This window comes from Zalophus californianus, chromosome 12, assembly GCF_009762305.2.
Source record: "Zalophus californianus isolate mZalCal1 chromosome 12, mZalCal1.pri.v2, whole genome shotgun sequence".
NCBI classification, from domain to species: domain Eukaryota; kingdom Metazoa; phylum Chordata; class Mammalia; order Carnivora; family Otariidae; genus Zalophus; species Zalophus californianus.
This window is the reverse complement of record NC_045606.1, coordinates 83,950,446-83,974,947: the sequence shown is the minus strand read 5'-3', so window position 1 is coordinate 83,974,947 and position 24,502 is coordinate 83,950,446. Positions and strand designations below refer to the sequence as shown.

At 38.7% G+C, this 24,502-nt stretch overlaps 1 protein-coding gene across 3 annotated transcripts in view; it reads left to right on the top strand.

Moving 5' to 3' along the window:
• The window catches only part of UBE2H (ubiquitin conjugating enzyme E2 H), a 108,228-nt gene that overhangs the window by 46,748 nt on the left and 36,978 nt on the right, over positions 1 to 24,502 (top strand). For 2 of the 3 annotated variants that reach the window (XM_027573206.2, XM_027573203.2), the window contains exons 2-3: positions 18,438 to 18,514; positions 19,118 to 19,192. In XM_027573206.2, the coding sequence (XP_027429007.1) occupies positions 18,438 to 18,514; positions 19,118 to 19,192 (152 nt within the window). The remainder of the gene's footprint in view (positions 1 to 18,437; positions 18,515 to 19,117; positions 19,193 to 24,502) is intronic. The other variant, XM_027573204.2, reaches the window with a different exon arrangement.

The window sequence follows — 24,502 nt, the reverse complement described above, 5'->3', positions numbered from 1 at the left end:
ATTTTGGTTTGGTTCATGATCTCAGGGTTGTGGAATTGAGCTGCGCGTCGGGCTCCACGCTGGGGGTGGAGCTTGCTTGGGATTCTCTCTGTCCCTCTTCCTCTGCACCCCCCTTTAAAAAAAAAAAATCTAAGCATATTAAAGGTAAAAAGTCACTCGTATACATAACTCTTAACAATTTAAGAGATGTAATTTCAGTTTTGTATGTTAGTAACCAAGGCAGATTAGAATGATAGATGTAACCTGTTAAAGCTGCAGATGCGGTTTTTGGAGTATTAATAATAGCGAATACTCAGCCTTTCCTTAATCTTGTATTTACTGTACTGCTCCTTTATATTGAGAAAAACAAAGGCACACAGAGGTTCCAGTGACCTGCCCAAGACCATATGGCAAGTAAATGATCAAGCTGAGATTCACATTAATGAGTCCGTCCACTCCTCTAACCACTAGAATTCTGAACTCATTTTCTTGTAAACTCTGTGTTCTTGGAAAACTCCCTTCTTTTGAGGTAGGGAAACTTTGAAACCAGGTGATTTTGTGAAACCGAGTGGCAGAGAGGTGGCTGGGCACTACCGTTGGTGTCCTGTCAGTCTCCAACATGTGACTGCGGTCTGAGATTTCATCATCTCGAGAGTGGAGATGTTGAATATTTTCTATTTGTTTTAAAGTGACGTTAGTGGATCCTTTTTAACAAAAAAAATTCTTAATTACTCTCGGGCACATTGCAGCCAGGGATCAATCTCTTTCTGGCTTCCTTCTGCTAGCATATTCGTGAGTCCCCTTCTTTGCCATCCAGCCAGCATATACTTAAGGAGTGGATTGCATGCTACCTGATCAAGCCAAAGAATGAGAAAGGTAAATTTTTGAGGGAAAACATTCAAATACAAATACTCGTCTTGATGTGTTTAAGCATGTTGAGACAGTTCTATCCGAGTTGAGGGACAGATTAATGATAGATACATTGGTTTCTTGTTTGCTTAGTTTAAGGCAGTGATTATTTCTTTGGGGGAAAAATACTGAAAAGAAAAAACTAGGTCATATAGTATATGTCTGTATGTCTCAGCAGTGAGTAATATTTACATGGTCATTAGGAATATAATCTCTGAATATCAATTTGATCAACACTGGTGCAAAACCTATGTTCCATGGATAGGGAGAGGGAATGTGGGGGTAAAGTGAAAATCCTGATATTCCATAATGAGAAAGTCAGTTGATAATATTTGTATCTAGAAAACCAAATAGTATATAAATAGATAATGGAAAGTAAGTACCTTTTTCTGTGTTTGAATTATTTCCTACAAGATCTCTTGTTTTAAGTACTCAAGAGTAAACTATGGCTTTTAGTAAATTGGAGACTAACATTTCTTAAAATGTTAAATATCTGTTATTGAGATATTTTGTGTAAATCTGTGTAAATCTTTTGTGAGTATTCATTATTTTGTATGCTTTAATAGCAAAAGTAGTTTGGTATAAGGAGCTATTTAAAATATCAGGTCTACCCAAGAAATAAGAAATTAACCTCACATCCTCTTCGGGGCAGAGATACAGAAGTTTACGTATTTAGAGAGGTAGGTAAAATACAAGTCCTGTCATTTAATTAAATGATGCCATGTCAGACTAAACTCTTGCTTTTTTTCACCGTTTTCTGCCCAGGTCCTGGAGTTAACCTGTCTTATAGGTTACGTGAGATTTAATTGGCTAGTCTTGTCTTTAAATAGCTAACGAAAGGTGCTTCATATCTTCGGGATTTTTTTGTTAATGAATCCCGAAGGGTCACCTTCACATGCAGGTGCTGTGTTAGAGAGGCAAGAGGAAGGTCAGTAGAGTGGATTCTTTTCCCTTGGGGGACCCAGCCAGGGCTGCAGTTGAATTGGTGAACAGCAATTTGAGATGCAGATGGCAATTGCAGTGGTGTTTAAAGATGAACTTTGTTTCACTGTAAAAGCTTTAATACCAGTATTGGTGAGGGTGTGAGGAAAACACGTTGGCTCATGTAATGGTGGTTAGAAAGTAACTGGATGCAATCTTTTTGAAGGACATTTATCAGAATATATCCCTTTGACCCAGAAGTTCCACTTCTAGAAATTGAAAACATAAACTTGAAAAGGTATAGCGATAGGGATGTGCTGGAGTGTTCATTGTGACATTGCAATTAGCCAAAAAAAACTGACAATGAACTACCAGTTCACTAATGGCTGCTTAAGTTATGGTTCTTTGATATTGTGCAAGCATTAAGTGGCGGGGGGGAGGGGCGCGCTTAGCTCTGTATGTACTGATAAAGATGTTCTCCATGTGTTACTTGAAGAAAGGTGTTTACAGAACACTTTACACTTGTGTGTATGTGACGATGTGAATGTGTGTATGTATAAACATTTCTATATAAAATAAACTGGTGGTATCTGGGCAGTGAGACTAGAGGGTTAGGGGATGGGAAGGCCGCTTTAGGCCCCACTCACATTTTAAAAGACAATTTAGGAAAAAAGCCTAAAACTCCGTACTTCACCAGTGGAGGTTATTTAGTTGTATCGAAAGGTGTTCTCAGAACAGCACTCTGCCCTTTGGTGGTGGCACCAGCCAACTGTTTGTCTCACTTAGTGGCATCTGAACCTATCAGTCCTACTTGACCCCGTGGTACAAACATGAGAGAAGGAAACCTAATAGTTTTGTCACCTTTTCAATGCCAAATTTTCTTACTATATATATACACCCACTGTTGTGTGTGTCTAGGTTTGTTTTCTCTTGTTTTGCTAAAAAAAAAAAAAACAAAAAAACTTTTTTTTCCCCTCCACATTGTTTAATTATTCAGGAAGCACTCCTTGTGAGAAACTTGATTTTTAATTTCCTTCCTGTACCTCATAACAATATTGCCTTTATTTCTTACTGTTTGTGTACTTAAACCTCAGACTTTTTACTTTAAACTATTAGCCTAGCTAGCTTCCCTATCACTATTTATCACTTGCCATACTTCTTTTGTTTTTTAAGATTGTATTTATTTAATTGATGGAGAGAGACAGCAAGAGAGGGAACACAAGCAGGGGGAGTGGGAGAGGGAGAAGCAGGCTTCCCGCTGAGCAGGGAGCCCAATGCGGGGCTCCATCCCAGGCATGACCTGAGCTGAAGGCAGTCGCTTAACGACTGAGCCACCCAGGCGCCCCTCATTTGCATACTTCTTAATTGTACCTGACAACCCGTTTCTTACTGCATGTTAATCATTTCTGTGGGTCTTGACCGATCAGTCTTGCTAGCATGGCAAGAAAGCGTCCTCTCTCAGTGCTGTCACCTGTTAGTTTGATGCTTAAAACAGCTCTGGCCACGCTTGCTATATCACATTGCACGCCTAGTGTGCCGTCCCTTTTTCACCTCCCAGCTCTTGGCTTTCAAGGGTTTTCTGCTTATCTAATCATTCTGGGGTTATTTTCTTATTATGGTAGGGTGTTTTCTTTAAAAGCACTTTTTCCATTTTAATATTTCATTTCTTTTGCTTATTTTCACTATGGACTCTTGAAAAAGGCAACATTCCAGTTTCTCTTGAAAGTTGTCATCCAAGTTCTTTCATCCTAATTACTCATGAAGATGATAAAGATAGCTTATAATAGCTACTTGAACGTATCAAGGGTATTTGCCTACTAACTACCCTTTTATAAAGTTTTTAGCAGAATTTCAATCAAAAACATGCTGTTTTCCGTATTACATTATATTTACATTTTAATCCCCCCTCTTTTTTTTTTTTTTTTTTTAACATTGTTAAGGCCTTTATTAAACTTCCAACATGGGGAGCCTGGGTGGCTTAGTCGGTTAAGCATGTGTCTTCAGCTCAGGTCATGATCCCAGGATCCTGGGCTCCATCCTGGGGTCGATCCCCGCATCGGGCTCCCTGCTCAGCAGAGAGCCTGCTTCTCCCTCTCACTCTGCTGCTCCCCCTGCTTGTGCTCGTTCTCTCTGTCAAATAAGTAAGATCTTTAAAAAATAAACTTCCAACACATAACTGCTGCTACCTCTGATAAGTCTTACAAATGGGTAATAGAAACTAGGCTCAGTTGAATACATATTCATTTGTTTTGGAATGCAGCATTTTCTGCATTGGTGGACCTTGCTTTAACTTAGCATTCTATACCATATATGCATCTGTAGTTCTGCTTTATTCAGTATAAAATCATGACAATGATCTTGAACCTGTTACTTAGTCTTTTGCATGTTTTGTTTTAAGAAGCCCGAGTCTGTGCTGCGCTCTTCCCTTAATTTTTATGAAATCGAGGTTAAGGTGTTACTAATATTTGGCATCTGCTATGCCTAATGAACATGGAGTGGTAAAGGGAACAGCAGGTTTTGGTCCTTCATGTTCTGGAAAAAACTAGGGCATGAGGAGGTACTTGTGACCAGAGCTTTAGTGCAGTGATTTGTAAGGGCAAACTAATGGTTTGTAATGCATGTGTGTTCTCTTTTCCCTTTCCTCTGGGTTTACAGGCATTTATATTTGAATTTTAACGAACTTGCTTGCTTTACGAAATTATTGAGATTATTGGAGTTAATAAAATTACTGTGGGGAATTCTTAGTGTCTAGAGACACAAACTCATAATTAGTATGGAGAAGGAAAGGAGAAAGAGTCATGCCCTGGGTTATGGACCTGAATCTCTCCATAGTAGCTCCATGACTTTGAGATTTGTCGACTATTTTATAAATAAAAAGAAACAGATAACCACATACCTAAGATCTCCTCTTGCTCATTTTCTGTGATCCGTTGTTTTTCACTTTACTGTAATCTTCATCTGTAGAGTGGGTACTACTGCTTGTATTTATTAATTTTTACACAACACTTCACAGTTGTAATAATATATGTTACTTGGAGAGTGGCAAAGAAAATATTTCCTTTAAAAATGTTACTGCTGGGGTTCCTGGCTGGCTCAGTCAGCAGAGCATGGGACTCCTGATCTCAGGGTCATGTTGGCCATAGAGCTTACTTAGAAAGAAAAAATAAGAAAAAAAGTCACTGCTTACTGTAAATGATTCACATATGCCTTGATTTGAATGTGGGTAGGGATTATTAAACGCTTCACTTAACTGTTTTCATTGAGTGACATTGCAATCTACATGTCAAAGTGTTAGGATGAAAATTGGTCTACTGTATTTTAAAACAAAGGAAGTAAAGTTTTCAAAGATTATTAGAGAAGAGAAGAACATTGGAAGCATGGATACCAAATATCCTGCATAGGTATTCCATAAAGCTGTATTAAATTTAGTTTACTGAGGAGCTGCTTCATGATGCACTTTGTCCTGGAACTGTGAATAGCACAGAGAAGAAGCATACAGCCCAGAAGGGGAGATAGGGTCTATTTTATTTTATATTTATATATATATATTTTTAAGATTTTATTTATTTGAGAGAGAATGAGAGATAGCACGAGAGGGAAGAGGGTCAGAGGGAGAAGCAGACTCCCTGCTGAGCAGGGAGCCCGATGTGGGACTCGATCCCGGGACTCCAGGATCATGACCTGAGCCGAAGGCAGTCGCTTAACCAACTGAGCCACCCAGGCGCCCGATAGGGTCTATTTTAAATAGATGTTTCCATTAGGATTTTGCAGAGGGCCAGTGGACTTACTTGCGTGTTTCTGTATCATTTATGGGGAAATTATATGTTGCCTTTGACTTCAAAGTTCTCAAGTTCAGGTGCAGTTGTCATCCTTAAGGTTGTGATTCATTTGTTTTTCTTCTCCAACCTACTGTGATTAGGTAGTCTGCCTCTGGAATGACAGGGTTCTTTTTATTTCTCTGACATGTGGACGGTGGTTTCATCTACCTCCATACTGAGAACAGGAAAACTGGAAGTTGTAATTAGGTACCAGTATCTTTTAATGTGTCCTACTTCTTAAAATTACCCTCCCCCCAATTTTTTTTTTTTTAGAGAGTGGGGAGGGGCAGAGGGAGAGGAATAGAATCTTAAGCGGGCTCCACTCCCAGCACAGAGCCCGATGCGGGGCTCAATCTCATGACCCTGAGATCGTGACCTGAGCTGAAATCGAGTCAGACACTTAACCTACTGAGCCACCCACATGGGCCCCACCCCCAAAATTTAAAAAAAAAATTTTTTTTCTAGATCATTTGTTTAGAATTTCGTTGTGAACTTGATGTCTCTGGGGTGTCTTGTGTCTTGAGAATCTTTTAAGTCTTTATTTTTTCTTTGCAGTTCAAAGCTGTATTCTCATCTGTAGATTTTAAACTGGATGCTTGACTAGTTCCTTGACAATGAGTGTCACCTTCCATAGAAGCAGAGTGTAGTTGTATATATACAACCTTCTGATTTAAAAAAAAAAAAAAAAAGACATGATAGGTATTGGAAATTAAATAATTTATTTTTATTATGAAATTTTCCAACTGTACAGTTAATCTCTGTCACTTAAAACTTTGCAATTATCAGGACTTTCCCACACATCTCTTTGTTTCTTCTCTGGAATATTTTAGGGCGAATCCCAGACGTCATTTAACAACTACATAAATCAGTTGGCCCCTCTTAAAAATAAGGACATTTACATAAATAGCTATAATGTCATTATCATGCTTAAGATTATAAGCAATTCTTTGGGGGTGCCTGGGTGGCTCAGTCATTAAGTGTATGCCTTTGACTCAGGTCATGATCCCAGGGTCCTGGGATCAAGCCCTACGTTGGGCTCCCTGCTCGGCGGGAAGCCTGCTTCTCCCTCTCCCACTCCCCCTGCTTGTGTTCCCTCTCTCACTGTCTCACAGGCTCTCTCTGTCAAAAAGTAAATAAAATCTTAAAAAAAAAAGCAGTTCTTCGGATAGATGATTTTTTTTGTTTGTTTTTGTTTTTTTAAAGATTTCATTTATTCATTTGACACACAGAGACACGGCAAGAGAGGGAACACAAGCAGGGGGAGTGGGAGAGGGAGAAGCAGGCTTCCCGCGGAGGAGGGAGCCCAATGCGGGGCTCGATCCCAGAACCCTGGGATTATGACCTGAGCCGAAGGCAGATGCTCAACGACTGAGCCACCCGGGCACCCCTAGATGATTTGTTTTCTTACATTCTATTTAATTATTTGAGAGAGAGAGAGAGAGAGCATGAGAGAGGGGAGGTCAGAGGGAGAAGCAGACTCCCTGCTGAGCAGGGAGCCCAATGTGGGACTCGATCCCAGGACTCGAAGGCAGTCACTTAACCAACTGAGCCACCCAGGTGCCCAGATGATTGTTTTTTTAACGTAGTGTTTTTTTACCTCTGAATCAAGCTATAACATCGTGAAAGGCTTTTTTGTTTGGTTTTTATTTATTTTTATTTTTATTTTATTTTTTTAAAGATTTTATTTGAGAGAGAGAATGAGAGAGAGCATGAGGAGGAGGAGGGTCAGAGGGAGAAGCATACTCCCTGCAGGGAGCCCGATGTGGGACTCGATCCCAGGATTCCAGGATCATGACCTGAGCCAAAGGCAGTCGCTTAATCCAACTGAGCCACCCAGGCTCCCCCCCCCCTTTTTTTTTAAGATTTTTAAAGATTTTATTTATTTACTTGACAAGAGAGAGCACACGCAGGGGAAGTGGCAGATAGAGGGAGAAGCGGGCTCCCCACTGAGTAGGGAGCCCGATGTGGAGCTCTATCCCAGGACCCTGGGACCGTGACCTGAGCTGAAGGCCAATGCTTAACTGACTGAGCCACCCAGGCACCCCTTAAGATTATTTTTAAGTAATTTCTACACCTAATTTGGGGCTCGAACTTAACCCTAAGATCGAGTCACATGCTCTGACTGAGCCAGCAGCCACCCCTAAAATTAAGCTTTTGATTAACCTTTCATGAGTTATTGAAGACTAATTAAATGTAACATACTGTTAATTTATATACATGGATTTGTACATTTTTAGTTAAAAGTAAATGCACAGTTGCCATAAAATAGCAAAGCAGTGAAGCTTATTAAAGAGCTATTTATGTTTAATTGATAGTCTAAATATTTTGAAGTATTTAACTGTAATATGAACTTAAATTTTCTGTTTGACTTTTTTTTGGTCTCAAAATGGCATCATTTTCCCATATTTCCCTTTGCTTTATTTTTTTCTGCAACTGGGTCATCTCTGACTATTGGACTTTCTAAGTCTGCTTTATAAAACATTTTGTTGGGGGTGGAGTGGGGCTTAGATTTTCTGTATCTTTCTGATACACTTTTTCTAAAATCTATTTGAAAAAATTATTTTCCGTGACTTTTATGACTCTTAATTTTTCTTTTGAATTTTTTACTTTATTATTTGGGAATCTGGTAGCAGAATAATGCATCTGAGAAGAGCAAAGTTTATGATGATTTTCCCATTTAAAAAAAATTTACTTAGATCTTGCCAGTGTTTACTTTTATTTCTAACATGGAAGCTTTAAATGAAAACATAACACTTCAGGGGAAAAAGATCTCTTCTGGGCTAGTGTGATTTATAGCCTGTTAGGTGGTAATGAACATGCTTGCTGTTTAACCTTATTCTTCCCTGTTTAAATTTTTTGACTTTGTAAAACTTTACATGCTATCTAAGAAAATAATAACACATGCTACCTTTTATCCCTTAGGTAATGAGTCTTTAAGTGTTCAGTATATTGGACAATACACAATTATTTTGAAAAGACCATTCTTATTTTTTTATTTTTATTTATTTTTTTAAAGATTTTATTTATTCAGTGAGAGAGAGAGAGAACGCAAGCAGGGGGAGTGGGAGAGGGAGAAGCAGGCTTCCCGCGGTGCAGGGAGCCCGAAGTGGGGCTCGATCCCAGGACCCTGGGATCATGACCTGAGCCGAAGGCAGATGCCTAATGACTGAGCCACCCAGGCGCCCCTGAAAAGACCATTTTTAAATAAGTGATACCTCCATCACTCAGGTTATGGGCAGCTACAGCCAACTAATTTGGTTGTAAACCTGCAAACAGCTAAAAAAAAAAAAAAAAAAAAGTTTTATTTATTGGAGAATGTATTTTTTTTAATTAATGAACTTTGGTTACCTGATTTTTATAACCCACTGTGGATAACATTTTATTTTATTTTTATTTATTTTTTAAAGATTTTATTTATTTGAGAGAGAATAAGAGAGAGAGCACATGAGAAGGGGGAGGATCAGAGGGAGAAGCAGACTCCCTGCTGAGCAGGGAGCCCGATGTGGGACTCGATCCAGGGACTCCAGGATCATGACCTGAGCCAAAGGCAGTCGCTTAACCAACTGAGCTACCCAGGCGCCCTAACATTTTTTTAAAGATTTTATTTATTTATTAGAGAGCAGGGGGAGGGGCAGAGGGAGAGAATCCCCAAGCAGACTCCCCACTGAGTGGAGTCCCACATAGGGCTCGACCCCACAACCCATGAGATCATGACCTGAACCGAAACCAAGAGTTGGACACTTAACCAACTGAGCCCTCCCCGCCCCCCCGATAACATTTTAAAGGATGGTAGTCCAGTGACAGCTCTCAAATCTAGCTTAAAAAAACAACTAGGGGCGCCTGGGTGGCTCAGTTGGTTGGGCGACTGCCTCCGGCTAAGGTCATGATCTCCAGGGTCCTGGGATCGAGCCCTGCATCGGGCTCCCTGCTTGGCGGGAAGCCTGCTTCTCCCTTGCCCACTCCCCCCTGCTTGTGTTCCCTCTCTCGCTGTCTCTGTCAAATAAATAAATAAATAAAATCTTTAAAAACAAAAAACCCCAAACAACTAGGGGGGTGCCTGGCTGGCTCAGTCAACGGAGCATGGGGCTCTTGATCTTGGGGTCATGAATTCAAGCCACATGTTAGGTGTAGAGATTATTTTAAAACTAATAATAAAAACAACAACTAGGAAAGAACCTACCAGTGCCTTCACCATACAGTATGGGAAGTTTTATTTCAGAAAACAAGTGTAGGTCTTGTTAGTTCCTCATGGCATCATTGTATTTTGTGGTTCTGTACAGCTACCATTATTCATAATAATAACACTAAGAAAGCTTGTTATTTTGGGGGGGGGAGTCTCTAGAATGTAGAAGAAAACAATTTTTTAGATATTAAAAAAAATGTTGCTTAAGTCAATTTTAGTCCTGTGAAAACTAGTCAGTTTTGTATATTTTTTACATTAAAAATATTGAATTCCTGTTGTGTCCAGTGCTGGGCCAGGTGCCTTTCTTTGTTGGTGTTTTCATCTTCAGCATCTGTGGGAATGAGGTGGTAATCCTTCCTCAATCCCCTCCCCCCTCCTTTTTAGAGATTGGGAAACAAGCTGAGAGTTAAGTGATTTACAAGATGACTCCTTTTAAATCACCAGTTTTCCAGCTGCTTGTAGTATATCGCCACTTGGTTTATCCATTTATACTTTACATGTTTTTGTGTTCAAAGCCAAACTTAGCATCTTCCATAAAAAACTTGTTCCTTCTGTCCTGTGTTCCTCTTTGCTGTTAATAGTATCACCTTCCCTGTCTGACAGGGCTAAAACTATACTTAGATCTCAGACTGGGTTTCAGGCCGTGCCTGTCTTGCATCTTTCATTCATGTGTTCATTTAATTTAGTAGTAATTGAGTGCCTACTATGTGTCACGTACTCTTCTAGACTCCAGGAACGCAGCAGTGAACAAACCCGACAATCCTTGCCCTTAGGAAGCTTGCATTGTAGTAGTAGGAGACAAGTGATAAAATACATAGTATATTAGTTGGTGACAGTGTAGCAGTATGTGGTTGTAAGTGTAAGTAGGATGGTCCCAGAAGGCTTCACTGAGAGACATTGGAGCACGTGTGCTCTGTTTGCGTTTAGAAATTAGGATATTGGCTTAGAAATCTAGTTTTTTGATCTCTCATGAAAATGAGGTATTCTAGCAACACTGGAGCTGGAGTTTTCTATAGCTGTGCTGTGTCTGGTCAGTTGCAAAGCCTATGAAGTTTCGTTTTTTTTTTTTTTTTTTTTTTTAAGATTTCAGCGTGAGTGCGAGAGAGAGAGAGAGAGAGAGAGCGCGAGCAAAAGCAGGGGGAGTGGCAGGTAGAGGGAGAAGCAGGCTCCCAACTGAGCAGGTAGCCGAATGCGGGGCTCTGTCCCAGGAATCTGAGATCATGACCTGAGCCAAAGGCAGACACTTAACTGACTGAGCCACCCAGGCGCCCCTCCCCTGCTGTTCTTAAGGCCTGTGTAAATCCATCTCTTTACCCACAAACTGAAAGAAATCTATTCCTACTCTAAACCCTAGTAGCAAACTGTTTTTGCATTTACTCTTTAATGTACAGATGTCATGTTCCCTTGCTCAACTTTAAGCTTCTTAGAGGCAGGCATTTAAGAGTAGTTTTTGTTTGCCTTATTGGCTCTTGTGTGGGGGAGGTTTGTAGAATATTTAGTAAACCAACTATTAATAAAGACTGATCTTTCGTGGATTTAATAGATGCTAACACTATATTCTCTGTAGCTCAGCTTAATATTAATAGATTTCTGTCACTTCATGTGGAAAGCTTAAAATATTTTGTGGGGGGATATAGGTAATAAAATTGCTTGAGTTTAGGAGTTATGACACCTGTATATTGTTTTGTTGATTGCTCTTGACATTGTATTATTGCCACCCAGATTGAGATAAATGATAAAAATATGCTCTTACTTATTTCATCACTAGTAGAAGGCTTTTTCCTTCCCTCTTACTGCTTTGCATCCTTTTCCCTATGCTTATTTTCTCGGTAGCTTTTATTTCTGCTGTTTTCATTATTTTTTGTCTTTTGTGTAACAGTCTTCCCCTCTCCTAATACAAAGAATACAAACCTTTCAAAACCTTATTTATTTATTTATTTTTAAAAGATTTTATTTATTTGACAGAGACACAGCGAGAGAGGGAACACAAGCAGGGGGAGTGGGAGAGGGAGAAGCAGGCTTCCCACCGAGCAGGGAGCCCTTTATGGGGCTCGATCCCGGAACCCTGGGATCATGACCTGAGCCAAAGGCAGACGCTTAACGACTGAGCCACCTAGGTGCCCCAAAACCTTTTTTTTTTTTTCAATTTAAACTTTCATCTCACTCAGGAGCCTCTGTTATTGTACATGACCATTTTTCTTTACAGATGTACTTACGTTTAAATTACAATTATTGGGGCGCCTGGCTGGCTCAGTCGGTAGAGTGTGCAACTCTTGATCTTGGGGTGGTGAGTTAGAGTCCCACGTTGGGTGTATTATTTTGCCCAGAGGTTATTTGTTATAGATATCCAAAAGCCATGCTCATCTTCCTTCAGGGTGGTTGGATTTTTCTTAGATATCCTTTTGAATCCAATTTGACTCATTTAGAATGTCACTTGTTGATTTGCTGTCTTGGCAGAGTATTCTTCTCTTTTAATAAGAAGTCTTTGTTCTCTTACATACTGAATCACTTGCTATTTTTTTTCTTCCTCAGTCTTTTAAGTATTGGACCTCAGGAAAAAAGTGGATCATTTTATAAGTTTTTATTTATTTTAAATATTTTATTCATTTATTAGAGAGAGTGCACAAGTCGGGGGAAAGTACAGAGGCAGAGGGAGAAGCAGAGGGGCACCTGGGTGGCTCAGTTAAGTGTCTGTCTTTGGCTCAGGTCATGATCCCAGGGACCTGGGATCGAGCCCAGCATTGGGCTCCCTGCTCAGTGGGGAGTCTGCTCTCTGCTCCTCTTCCCCTCTCCCTGCTCGTGCTCTCTCTCAAATAAATAAATCTTAAAAAAAAAACAAAACAAAAAAACAGCTGTGGGGTGCCTGGGTCACTTGGTCAATTGGGTGTCTGACTCTTGGTTTCATCTCAGGTCATGATCTGATGGGTTGTGCAGTGGAGCCTTGTGTGGGCCTCCACACTCAGTGGGGGGTCTGCTTGAGTTTCTCTCCCTTTGCCCCTCTCCACATGCATGTGCACTCTCTCTCTCTAAATAAACCTATAAAAAAGAGTTATGGTAGTTTAGTTCTGCACTGTTAATGCTTGTTGAATGCTAAAGTTCCAATAACTGACTACATTCTTAATTTTTTTTTTTTTTTAGAACTTTTCCTATGGAAAATTTCAAACGTAAAAGAACAATGTGATGTGATGACCTCCCCCCCCCCCCCAGGCACCCATCATTCAGATTCAGTAATTCCCATCTCAAAGCTTATACCATTTCTTCTATACCTCTCTTTTAACCCCTCCCACACTGGTTTATTTTGAGGCAAATTCTAGACATCATATAGTTTAATTAGTAAATATTTCAGTGTATGTCTCTAAAGGAGAAGGATTCCTTACATATGTAACCCCAAAAGTATTATTTTTGTGATATTTTGCACATTAATGGTTTATAGACATGCCATGTTTTTATCAAGAATACTAGGTTGTAAATAAAGGTTGGCAAGTTTCTTCAACGTTTGTGGTATGATTCATCTCAAGGAGAGTTGGAAACAGACTGGTCTGAACGTATATAGAGAAAGCCACGCAAATTGCTTTTACCTTCTGCACAGAAGTGCATTCTTCACGACCAGTCCCTTACTTCCATGGACACAGCTCAGGGAGGCCACCCTTCATTTATTTTATAAGCTCATTATCAGTAAACTTAGGAAACAATGTTGTCTGATTCCTAGGTCTTTGACCTGTTAACGTCACAGACTTTTAGGCCTTGGCTCCCTTTCTGGAAAATTCCAGAAGTATGTAAAAATCATTTCTAAAAATCCCGATAGACACGTTTTGCCAAGAATGTCAGTTATCTCTTGACAGTTTGGCATTAACCTTTAAATATTAGATTGTGTAATCATAATGCCATTCAGGAAAAATAAGGTGGTGGGTGGCTGGCATTTTAAAAAATGAAATGAACTTGGGCTCCTGGGAATGTTAATCATTATTCTACTGAAAATGCTGATAGTCCTTAATAGTGAAATGCTAAAAAGGTAAAAAGCAGTATTGTGGGAGTAACTTAGATCACAGGTGAGTAAAATGTGGTTTTATGGGTTTATTTAACATATATTTATCAGGACAGTATCTGAATATATTTTCTGTGTTCAAGCTTTGAAACTGAGAAAGTAATCAAGACACCTTCTAGTGACTTCCCGCCAGTCTACTAGCCTGACCAGCACGTCTCAGAAATAGATCATTATTTTTGTCATTGTAACCTGCCTTCTCATTTGCCTTCCTTCCTCATTTGCCCTTGACTTTGCAGCAGAGAGGAGAAAGAAACTCGTGGCCTCTACCATAAATACACGTGGTGACAGTAGTCAAGTAATTTTATATTTTTTGTGGGCAAGTCATTCATTCGTGGTGATGAAATGGCTTATTTTTAATGCAGTGTTTTTCTTTCAACTAAACTTAAATTCTTTTTTTCCATCTGATTTAGTTGTCTGTACCATTCTAAGGCAACAAATTTAGCACAGCTTCTTCATTTTACCAACTTGGTAGGAGTTTTAAAGGTTTCATTCAGTTTACTTTTAGTTTTTCATATGAAATGGGCTATAAGAACTCTTTAATTTATAGTATAATGTGTAATTAAAGACAGACCCAGTATATCTGACAGGAAGATTGTACCAGGGATCGTGGGAAAGGGGAGGTTTGGAGCATTGACTTCTAATCTCATTTGAACATGACTGTTGGGAAAGGAGAATTTTCTTTGGAAAGTAGATAAAAGCATGGACTAACTCTCAGATCACAAAATGGAGGAAACCCAGATTTATTGCATCCATGTAAAGGATAGAAATATCTTCAGTTTTCTGGAAAAGATAGCCATGTGGATAACTCGTAATTTTAAATGCGTAATTGCTATCCATCAATGCTGTTCATAGCGAATTAGTTCTGACTAATGGGGAATGCCGCTTCTCCAGATTTTTAGATTATAAAATTAGTTTATGACTTCTTTTTGTTAAACTCTTTGAATCTTCTACCTTACTCTCTTCTTTCATTATCCTTGTGAATTTATTTGGTTTTGTCTAATGAATGGGGTGTCTTTACCTGTATTACTTTATTCGGTTGCCTACTTCTGGATACCTCAAGTTGAGCAGAAACGTACATTGGAGGAGCTCTGGGTGTGGAGAGGGCACCAGTAAACACTAGTGGACTTAGTGGCAGCCTGTTGTATAAAATGGTTTATAACCCATTTAATCAGTTCCTTTTGATACTTAATTTTCATTTTTAAATTTCACATATTCCAGTAAACATATTTGCACGTTTCAGATACACTTTTTGCTGAACAAGAGCATGTATGTGAAAAGTCCACAAATCTGTGTAGCTCAGTGATAAATGGAACAAATAAATGTTTAATCGACACCCTAGAAGTCCCCCTCCAACCACTTCACAGTGATCACAGTCCCCACTAGGGTAACTCATCCTAATTTCTAACACCATTGATTCATTTAGCCTGTGTGAAATGTGTATAGATGGAATCATATCATGTGTGCTCTTTGGTACCTGGTTTCTTTCACTGTAATAGCTGGGGGACTCATACACTTAAGTGTTGCAATTCATTTTTTATTGCTGTGCAGTATTCTGTTGGGTGACAACCATAGTTTATCCTTTTTATTGGTGATGAGCCTTGGGTAGTAACCTCAGTTCTGGATACTGTAAGTAGTGCTGTGAGCACTCTTAAACCTGTGCTTGGTGGTCATAGTTATGCCTACCTAGTGGGAGTAGTGCTCTTGGGCAGAGGGTGTGCATGTGTGTAGCGTTCTACACCAGCAGTTTTCCAGAGTGGTGGAAACTGTATCACACTCCCACCAGCAGCGTCTGGTTATTTTCTTAAAAAATAACTACTTCATACGGGTGCTTGGGTGGCTCAGTTGGTTAAGCGACTGCCTTCGGCTCAGGTCATGATCCTGGAGTCCCGGGATCGAGTCCCACATCAGGCTCCCTGCTAAGCAGGGAGTCTGCCTCTCCCTCTGACCTTCCTCCTTCTCATGCTCTCTCTCTACCATTCTCTCTCTCAATAAATAAATAAAAATCTTAAAAAAAAATAACTTCATAAAAGTGAAATTTGAATAAAAATAAATTTATTTTGAGTTTTGGAACACAGTGCTAAATTTATCCTCAGGAATAGGAATTTATACTCCACTGAACACTAGGTTTTCATCAGCTCTTTCATCTTTATCAATTTATGGTGAACAATGTCTTTTTAAACTAATGAGTTAAACTTCAGCTTAATTGTGTTCATTTTGTTTTCTTGGCCGTTCTGGTCTTTTCTTTGTCAAGGTGTTTCTAATTTTTCTTTTTTCTTTCTTTTTTTCAAAGGAAGGGAGGAGCAGAGCAGGGAGAGAAAAGAGATGGGCGGGGAGAGAGAGATTCTTAAGCAGGCTCCCTGCCCAGTGCAGAGCCCAACTCGGGGCTCCATCTCACAACCCTGAGATCATGACCTCAGCTGAAATCAAGAGTCAGACACTTAACTGACTGAGCCACCCAGGGGCCCCTTTAATTTTTCTTACTGCTTTGTAATAACCTTTTATGTTTTAATTCACATTCTTTGGAATGTCATATGCTATAATTTTATTCTTCTTAGTTTGTTTTAATTTTGTCTTTTACAATATAAAAGTTTTAAGTGTGTGTGTGCTTGTATCTGCTCATCTTTTCCTTTCTGGCTTCTGGCTTCTATAAACCATTTTATACAAGCCTATCACTCTTAGGAAAGGCTTTTCACCCCAAGATTATTTTTTAAAGTCTGTTTTCTTCAAGGGCTTTATTATTTGTATTTAATTTTGTTCATTGTAACTAGATTTAACTTCTAACTCAAGGTGCTTTTTTTGTTTCTTGTTTTAAAACAAATTTTAACCTGTTATACTTTTATTTATTACATTAGCATTAGCTTTGGAATATTTTGCTGGGTGTCAGAGGGTGACCGGTCAAGAAGAATTTAAATTGTACAACATGCATGTATGTGTCATTTGACCAAGTGAGAAATGAAGCCTGTTTTCCAGCATGGATACTATTTGAGTCCTTTCAGTGTGTGTACTATTAAAACAGCTTTCATTTAGAAAAGAATGAGATCAGATTAGCATAAGACTAAATTGTCTTAATTAAATATCTCTAGTGGAGATTGTTCAAGGCTTTTTTTTTTTTTAAGATTTTATTTATTCATTGAGACACAGAGATAGAGACAGCATGAGCAGGGGGAGAGGCAGAGGGAGAAGCAGGCTCCCTGCTGAGCCAGGAGCCTGATGTGGGGCTCAATCCCAGGACCCTGGGATCATGACCTGAGCCGAAGGCAGACGCTTAACGACTGAGCCACCTAGGTGTCCCTGTTCAAGGCTTTTGAGTAAGGACTTTGCCAAAAGTACACCCAGCCCCTCTGTTCTGTGGCCTGTAGGACAGAAGATAGGGAGAGCCAAATATGTAATTTCATATCTTTAAAAATATTTCTCTATGTAAGAGAACATTTAAAAATTTCTTTGGCTTCTTTGTCTTTGGTATAATAGTACTTGTAGTTAAAATGTGATTTGTACTGCTGATGGAGAAAGGTGAGACCAGTTTATCATACCTGGTTGTTTGGGGTTTTCTTGTTTAATTTCATTGTGAGATTTGAGGGCCCCCCAAAGCCCCGCACCTAAAATTCCCAAGTTGTTATTTGTTTAGACCACAAAGAAGAAATCTAAAACAGGTACATATTAGACCAGTAGCCCTCTTCTCTACTGATAAGCGTTGGTTTGGCTTTTAGAGTTGAATCTTAGTAGTTAAACATGTAAGAGTCTCAGGGACGGATAAGTTTCTGAGGAAGAGAATACACGAGTGTTACTCCTGTGATTAGAGCCCCAGAACATGCCAGAAACTAGAGGCCAGTCTAAGTAGGAGAGAGGTTTGGAAAGGAGGGAAAGAGAGGTGAAAATAAAGACTACAGACAAGGTTGATTGATTGGTTTTGTTGCTCTTCTGCAATTAACAGTACCTGTAGCAAGGTGGTATCATTAATTATTTGATTATTCTCTAAGCCAGGGGGAAAACATGTGGGGACTTCGCTTAAGTAAATCCATAATCTTAGGAGCATAATATTTCTAATTTAGGAGAATCAGTATTTTGCTAAGTTTTTGAATTTGACTAAAGGGAATAATGGAGTTTATGTTAAAAGGTTCACTAGCGGTAGATGGGGAGGAGAGACTACAGAGGGGAGAAAAAACTAAGTGCCTATTTTTGACTTACATTATCTATAAAATGCAGTTTACATGTTTTACATACTTAACCCATTTAATCCTCACAGAAATCGTATGAAGTGGTGTTTCCTGATGGACAAAGATAACAAAGGCTTGGGGAGTGAGCTTACATTATTATGTTGTGTAGGCTCACAAACCCAGTACATCTTGCTGCTTGCTAAGTCCTGGGATTTGAACACCAGTCTCTGATTCTAAAGTTCATTCACATTCTTTTCATAAGAGTGTATATTCCCTTCTAAATGACCAGAATGACTATGTATATTTCATATTTTATCAGTTTCATATCAAATGTTGGTAACACTTTACATAGCATATCTTGGGGATATCATCTTTAGTTCTTCCAGGTAATATAGAGCCTGTGTACTTTCCTTTACCTTCCACCTTAGCATTGAGAGTAAGCATGAGGTTACGATCCTGGGAGGACTCAATGAATTTGTAGTGAAGTTTTATGGACCACAAGGAAGTAAGTACACGTGTTCATATGCGTTCTTCTTTTTCAGTTTCTTTTTTTCTCTACTCATTAATAGGTAATGAGAATATCAGTGGAGGTATGTGTAGTAGTTGAACAATAAATTTAATGGAACTCTAGAACCAGTAAGGAAATCTTGCTCTTACCATAATTACTTCATATGCTTTTCTCTTTTATCTCTGTGTGACAGTATTAAACACAAATTGTGAGTACTGTTTTCTTTTTTGTTTTATTAATGAGTGGCAACATGGTTGGTTTTGGGGAAATTGTTTTTGGTGGGGGGGGTGGGTCAACGGGGCAGATTGAAATAGGAGGCTGTTAATTACCAACTAATTGAGTAGTGTTTAATACTTAAAAAAATCAGGTAAACATAGGGGAGAAATGAATCTTTGCTTATTTTCGAACTCTACATCTTTTAAAGTAAAGTACTTTAATCTGAACATAGAATACCTACTGATTATGAGGTCCCTGACTCTGAAGGAATTAATTTGCAAGGTTTTCAAAAGATACTAGGATTTAATGTTTCACTTATGCTCGGGTTTATGTTTTAATGTGGAGGCACAGTTCTAATGTTTAACATTTTTACTTTTATTTCAGCACCATACGAAGGCGGAGTATGGAAAGTTAGAGTGGATCTTCCTGATAAATACCCTTTCAAATCTCCATCTATAGGTATGTAATACCCAGGTTCTCCCATTAGAGAGTCTTGAAAGCAAAGAGAAAAGGAAAAAAAAATCCTGCATTTTGTGGGAGATAACTTCAGAAATGGTTTCCTAACCAAAGCCTAAAAAGGAAAAACTCAGTTAATCAGTGACTTTTTGTGGGACTTCACGGTGTGACAGATGATGAAATATACCCTTTGCATGATTGTAATGATTATAACTAGATTTTCCTGTCAGGGTCAGATTAAACGATTTTAAGGCCCACTGTCTATTCAGGCTAAGCAGTAAAATAATAAACATATCATAAATCTCATTTTAATTTCTAGATTGTTAGAATGAACACTATGTAACATTAATTCCAATTCTGTCATTTAAAAATCCTCTCTAGATCCTCCTTTGCTTTTGTTCGCTTCAACGGTGGGTACCTAGCAGTGAAATCACCCTTTCCCGCTCTCTCTACTCTTCATCCTTTTAACCCCCTGAACAGCTGAAGAAAGTAGAGTAGGAGCCTCAGTGGGATTGTATAAAGAGGTACTTTTTTTTTCTCCTTCATCTTCTCTCTGCGCTAATTGGCGATATTATTAACCCACCACCCCCATTAGGGCACTTAGTGACAGTTCAGGCGTTTCAGCAGCAGATGCTATCTAGGTACATCCGATCGAAGGTTGACACGTTTTTAAAGGTTTTGAGGTGGTGGAATGGTAGTAACTCAGCTAACTTAAGCCAGGTTTTAAAATTTTCATTCTAAAGATGAGTCTGAACTATAATAAAATATTGACTAGTTTTAAGAAAGAAGAAAAAAATGAAATTGGAATATATTATGCCTTCTCAGACAGTCACACTGGACCTTGTGGTCAGAATTGCCAGGGTCCATACGTCTTGCTGCTGCTACGGGCTTGTCTTTGGAACTAATGCCAGGTTCTCTTGGTGTTTAGACACCACCCACCCCACCCACCCTCCAACAAAAAGGTTTTTTGTTTTATTGTTTTGTTTTTTAAGGAGATGGTCCTCCGCTTTATATTTTGATTCTAGGCCTCCACATTTCTAAGATAAGTAATGTGGAAAAGGTAGGATCATCCTCAAATGAAGCAGGTTCTCTTCCACTATCTGGCTACCCTGCTGCTCTCAAGCTTTGCGCTATACAGAGATTCCTTCTTAACGCCAAGAACTCTTGGTGTACATTTTAAGAATAACTTGATTTCCTTTTAAGGTCCCTTGGATGATTTTTCTAAGCTCAGGAATGGAGAAGATTTCTTTCTGAATGATTGAATTGGAAATTTCCCCCTTGCTGCAAGGGTCTCTGAGGTGTAGGGTTATCAGCTGGTGAAATAGGAAGGGAGCTGTGAGATAATCCCCAAGTATATCTGACTTAATACCTGTAGGGTTGGAGCAGCAGTCCTTCCCAGTTCATTCCAGAGTGATGGAATGTGGTGTTACTCAGCTGGGGGCGGGGGGGGGGGGGTACTTTTCTGTTACATTGTGGTCGCCTGTCCCCCATTGTTCCATTCTTTCTATACAGGCATTTGAACTTTTGTGTAGTTGAGTGGTCTGATCTTTAAATCTTTACAGATGGGATGTATAAACCATATAAATTCATTCAGATATATTTCTTATTATGTCTGTTTGATTAGAGACTAAAAATTGGCATGCTGAATCTAGTTTTGAGCCCTAAATTCCTAGTCAGAAAGAAAACAATATAGCTGTTTAACAGTGATCTATGTAGAAAAGCAATTACATATCCTATAGAAACGGATTTATTTCTCAAGCCTTATTAACAGATTTTTTTTTCCAGACAATGTAATTATTTCATCATAACTTTCAAAGTAAACATGTCTAAACTTTAGGCATTGTTTATTTATTCACTAATGACACAACAGATGCCTTTGTACTTTCTTAAATTAATGATGTAATATGAAATTGCTTCGGACAAATGACTAGGCTGATTTAACTTCTTCCTGATTTTGCTCTTGCCTTTCTGTGTGCTTTCAGAACTTGGTTATACGTACAGATGTGTGCCATCTTCTCATAGGGAAGTAGGTCTGGTTTGTACAAGCTCTGCTTGTTTCCTCCAAAGGAACATTGCATAAGACGGTTATAATCAGTTGTGGGGGGTGACCCATTTTCAGGTCATCAACAATGTAATACTGTTGAATTTGCTTTAAACATTTTGAGAGAGGTAGTGGCTCATTTAGAATAGGCAAGGTTTCCTTTCTGAGTTGTATGGGTAGTGGTAGAATTATATAGAAGGGCAAGGAGATGAGATAAACCCAGCCTTAAGATTCTTTTTAAATTCTGCCTCTCTAGTATCTAGGCATACCCTTCTTCCTGAGCCAAATTTTGAGCTCTTAAATATTAAGATGTGCAAATTTAGATTAAGCTTCCTTACTGCTTAGACCTTGGAATGTTAATGTGTGTGTGTGTATATGTTTGATCTTTATTTATTGTATAAATGCTCCATATTCTTAGTAGGAATGTAAGAAGGTCCAGGTGACCAAAAATAAAGAAAAATTAAAGTTGTCTCATAATCCTGTCCCTCAATGGATATCATCATTTACATTCTGGTATATGTACTTTAAAGCAATTTTCTATGCATATTTCAGTGTATATTCAATGCTATTTGACATGCTCATCTTTTGGGGTATCCTCTAAATAAGTTTTAGAGTTTTCAGTAGTTACATGATTGCCTGAGTTATAACTAAAAATAATCCTTTAAAAACAATTGATATACAAGTTTTTTTTTCTTTCAAAATAGATAATTTGAGTTATCTTTGGGAAGAGAAGGAATATAAACAGACTATTTGCAGAAGGAATACAAAGAGATTATGAACTTTCTAAATGCCATCATTATTTCAAACATCTTAAGCTGATCTTTTGGAATGTTATATTCTCTTTGAGTATCATTAGTGATAATGTTTATGAAATCATCTTGATGCTTTGAAGCTGGATATAAGTTTTTGAAATGGCTAGAGGTCATTTAATTTCACAGAATAAGATGAATGGAAAAACTGAGTGACATCAGTTGGAGTGTAAAATGATATATGATTATTAAATTGGCTTAAGTTTAAGGATTAATGATTTTCTGGGGAACTGACCCTAACGGCTCTTTCAAAGAGAAATTATAAAACTTCTCTAATCAGTTGTACCATCAGTGAGATATTTGCATAGCTTTTCAGAGAGACTGCTTTGAAATAAATCATATTTGAATCTTTAAGTTCTGATTTATTCAAAAGTTCAGACTTTTATCTTTTTCATTTAGAAGGATTCCTGGAATGCTAGTGCTGTGCTGCTGGTGTGACCAGCTGTGTAGTTCGGAGAGTGTGCTTGTATCAGGAAAGAATGCTTCTGGCCCTGGTTTTCCTTGACCAAGAAAATGATACTCACCTGAACCATTGTTTCCTTTTCTAGAAAATGAGATATTAGAATTAAGTAACACTGCATGTTTGATATTGACCAGTGTATTAGATACTCAGGATAGATGGCGTTCTTCCTAGTAATTAGGAAGGTCACAGGAAGCTCTCACTAGTTAGGAGAGAAGACCAACATAAATAAAATATTGCATGGGCTGTAGTGACAAGATTTCATTGCTTTGGAGGAGAGGTGTGAGTTAGTGCCTCAGTTGGTGAAGAGAGTGTATGGAAGGAGATAGGCTTTTACAAGAAAGATTTTGTTTCATGTTTTGAGAACATAGTTTTTAGAAAGCTTTCAGAGATGTGAAGATGCGCATAAGGACTTTAGAAATAACACTTTTTGAAAATCCCAAGTAATCCCCAGTCCGTGAAGATTCTGTTTTATGCAGGGAAGTTGCTCCAGAGACCACCATATGCCATACTTCCCCAGATTGTCTCTAGCATGCGCTCATCTATTAAGAGAATGCTTTTACCAGTAAGAGAAAACACAGACTTGCCGTTGCTGTCGGGGTGAAATACAGATGAGTGATCCCATATACAAAGAGGGTAAATTAGATCAGTTTTGAATAAAAACTTAAAAGTAACTGATAAGCATAGGATACAGAATGGTTTTATGTCTATTCCAAAGAATGCATGTTTTAAAAAGTGTGGGAGATACAGGATTTGTCACATTGGCAGGGAAGATGTAGCCAACTTAGCAGTATATGTTGATCGATGAAGATTTTATATCCTTTTAGTCGTTTTACTTAAATTCTCTTAAGATTCAGAGATGTGCGCTAAGATTAATGTACAGGAGTATGCAAATTGCAGTGTTATTCTTAAGACTTTTATTTTTAAAACTTGAAACAAACTAAGTGACCCAATAGATAGTAAAGTAGTTAAATTATGGTGTATCTTAATGGACAAAATGCCTTACAATCATTAAAGGAACACACAGGGATGCCTGGGTGGCTCAGTCAGTTGAGGGTCTGCCTTTGGCTCAGGTCATGATCCCAGGGTCATGGGATCGAGTCCCACCTTGGGCTCCTTGCTTAGCGGGGAGCCTGCTTCTCCCTCTGCCTGCTGCTCCCTCTGCTTGTGCTCTCTTTCTCTCTGACAAAATCTTTAAAAAAAAAAATAAAAATAAAGGAACACACAGGAACATGGTAACCTTCTATAGTGTAACTTGTAATTATTTCCATGAAATTCCAGATCTGAATGCCAAAACATTGATACAGTTATCCATGGCTGTTAAGGGGATTAAAAACAGTTTTCTATAATTTCTAAATACTCTACAATAAGTTTCTTTATAGAAGGATATATTTTTAAACATATGGCAAAGGCATAACTTTTGAACGTCCCGTCTACATCTTTGTCTGGGTCTACGCTTTTCCTGTCCTTTGTTCTAGAAAGCCATTAAGCTTCTCCTTGGCCAGGATTCTCACCTGGTAGCTTGCTAAGGGCCTGCTGGCCCTCGTGTTTCCCACCAGTTTCCTTTCTTTTTCCTTTCAGATTTAATGACGTGTGTGTGTAAGGGTACAGACTGCTCTCTTTCCTTTGTTTTTCTGCTTGCGATTTAGTTTGCCCCATCTTGGGCACTGTCTCTACACCTTCACATGTAACTGTTCTTCACTCCTTTTCTTCAGACCTCTTGTCCCTTCTCTTGGGTTGCTGCCCCCGGCAGTTCTTACCCACTCCTCTTTTCAGTCTGACTCTTCCATTCGCGTTCCCCCTTGCTCCATTTTTCTCTTCATATGAACCAAAAAAGGTCCTTGTTCATAGCTAATAAGTAATAATAATACTTTCAACAAACCTAAGCCCAGGGGGCAAATTATGTCTTCTAATAAAATACAGACATAAAATACTAGATTTAAGGCTTCCAGCCTCTAAAGGTCTTGAAAATTCCTTGAAGTCGCCCTTCGGGATCTACAGTG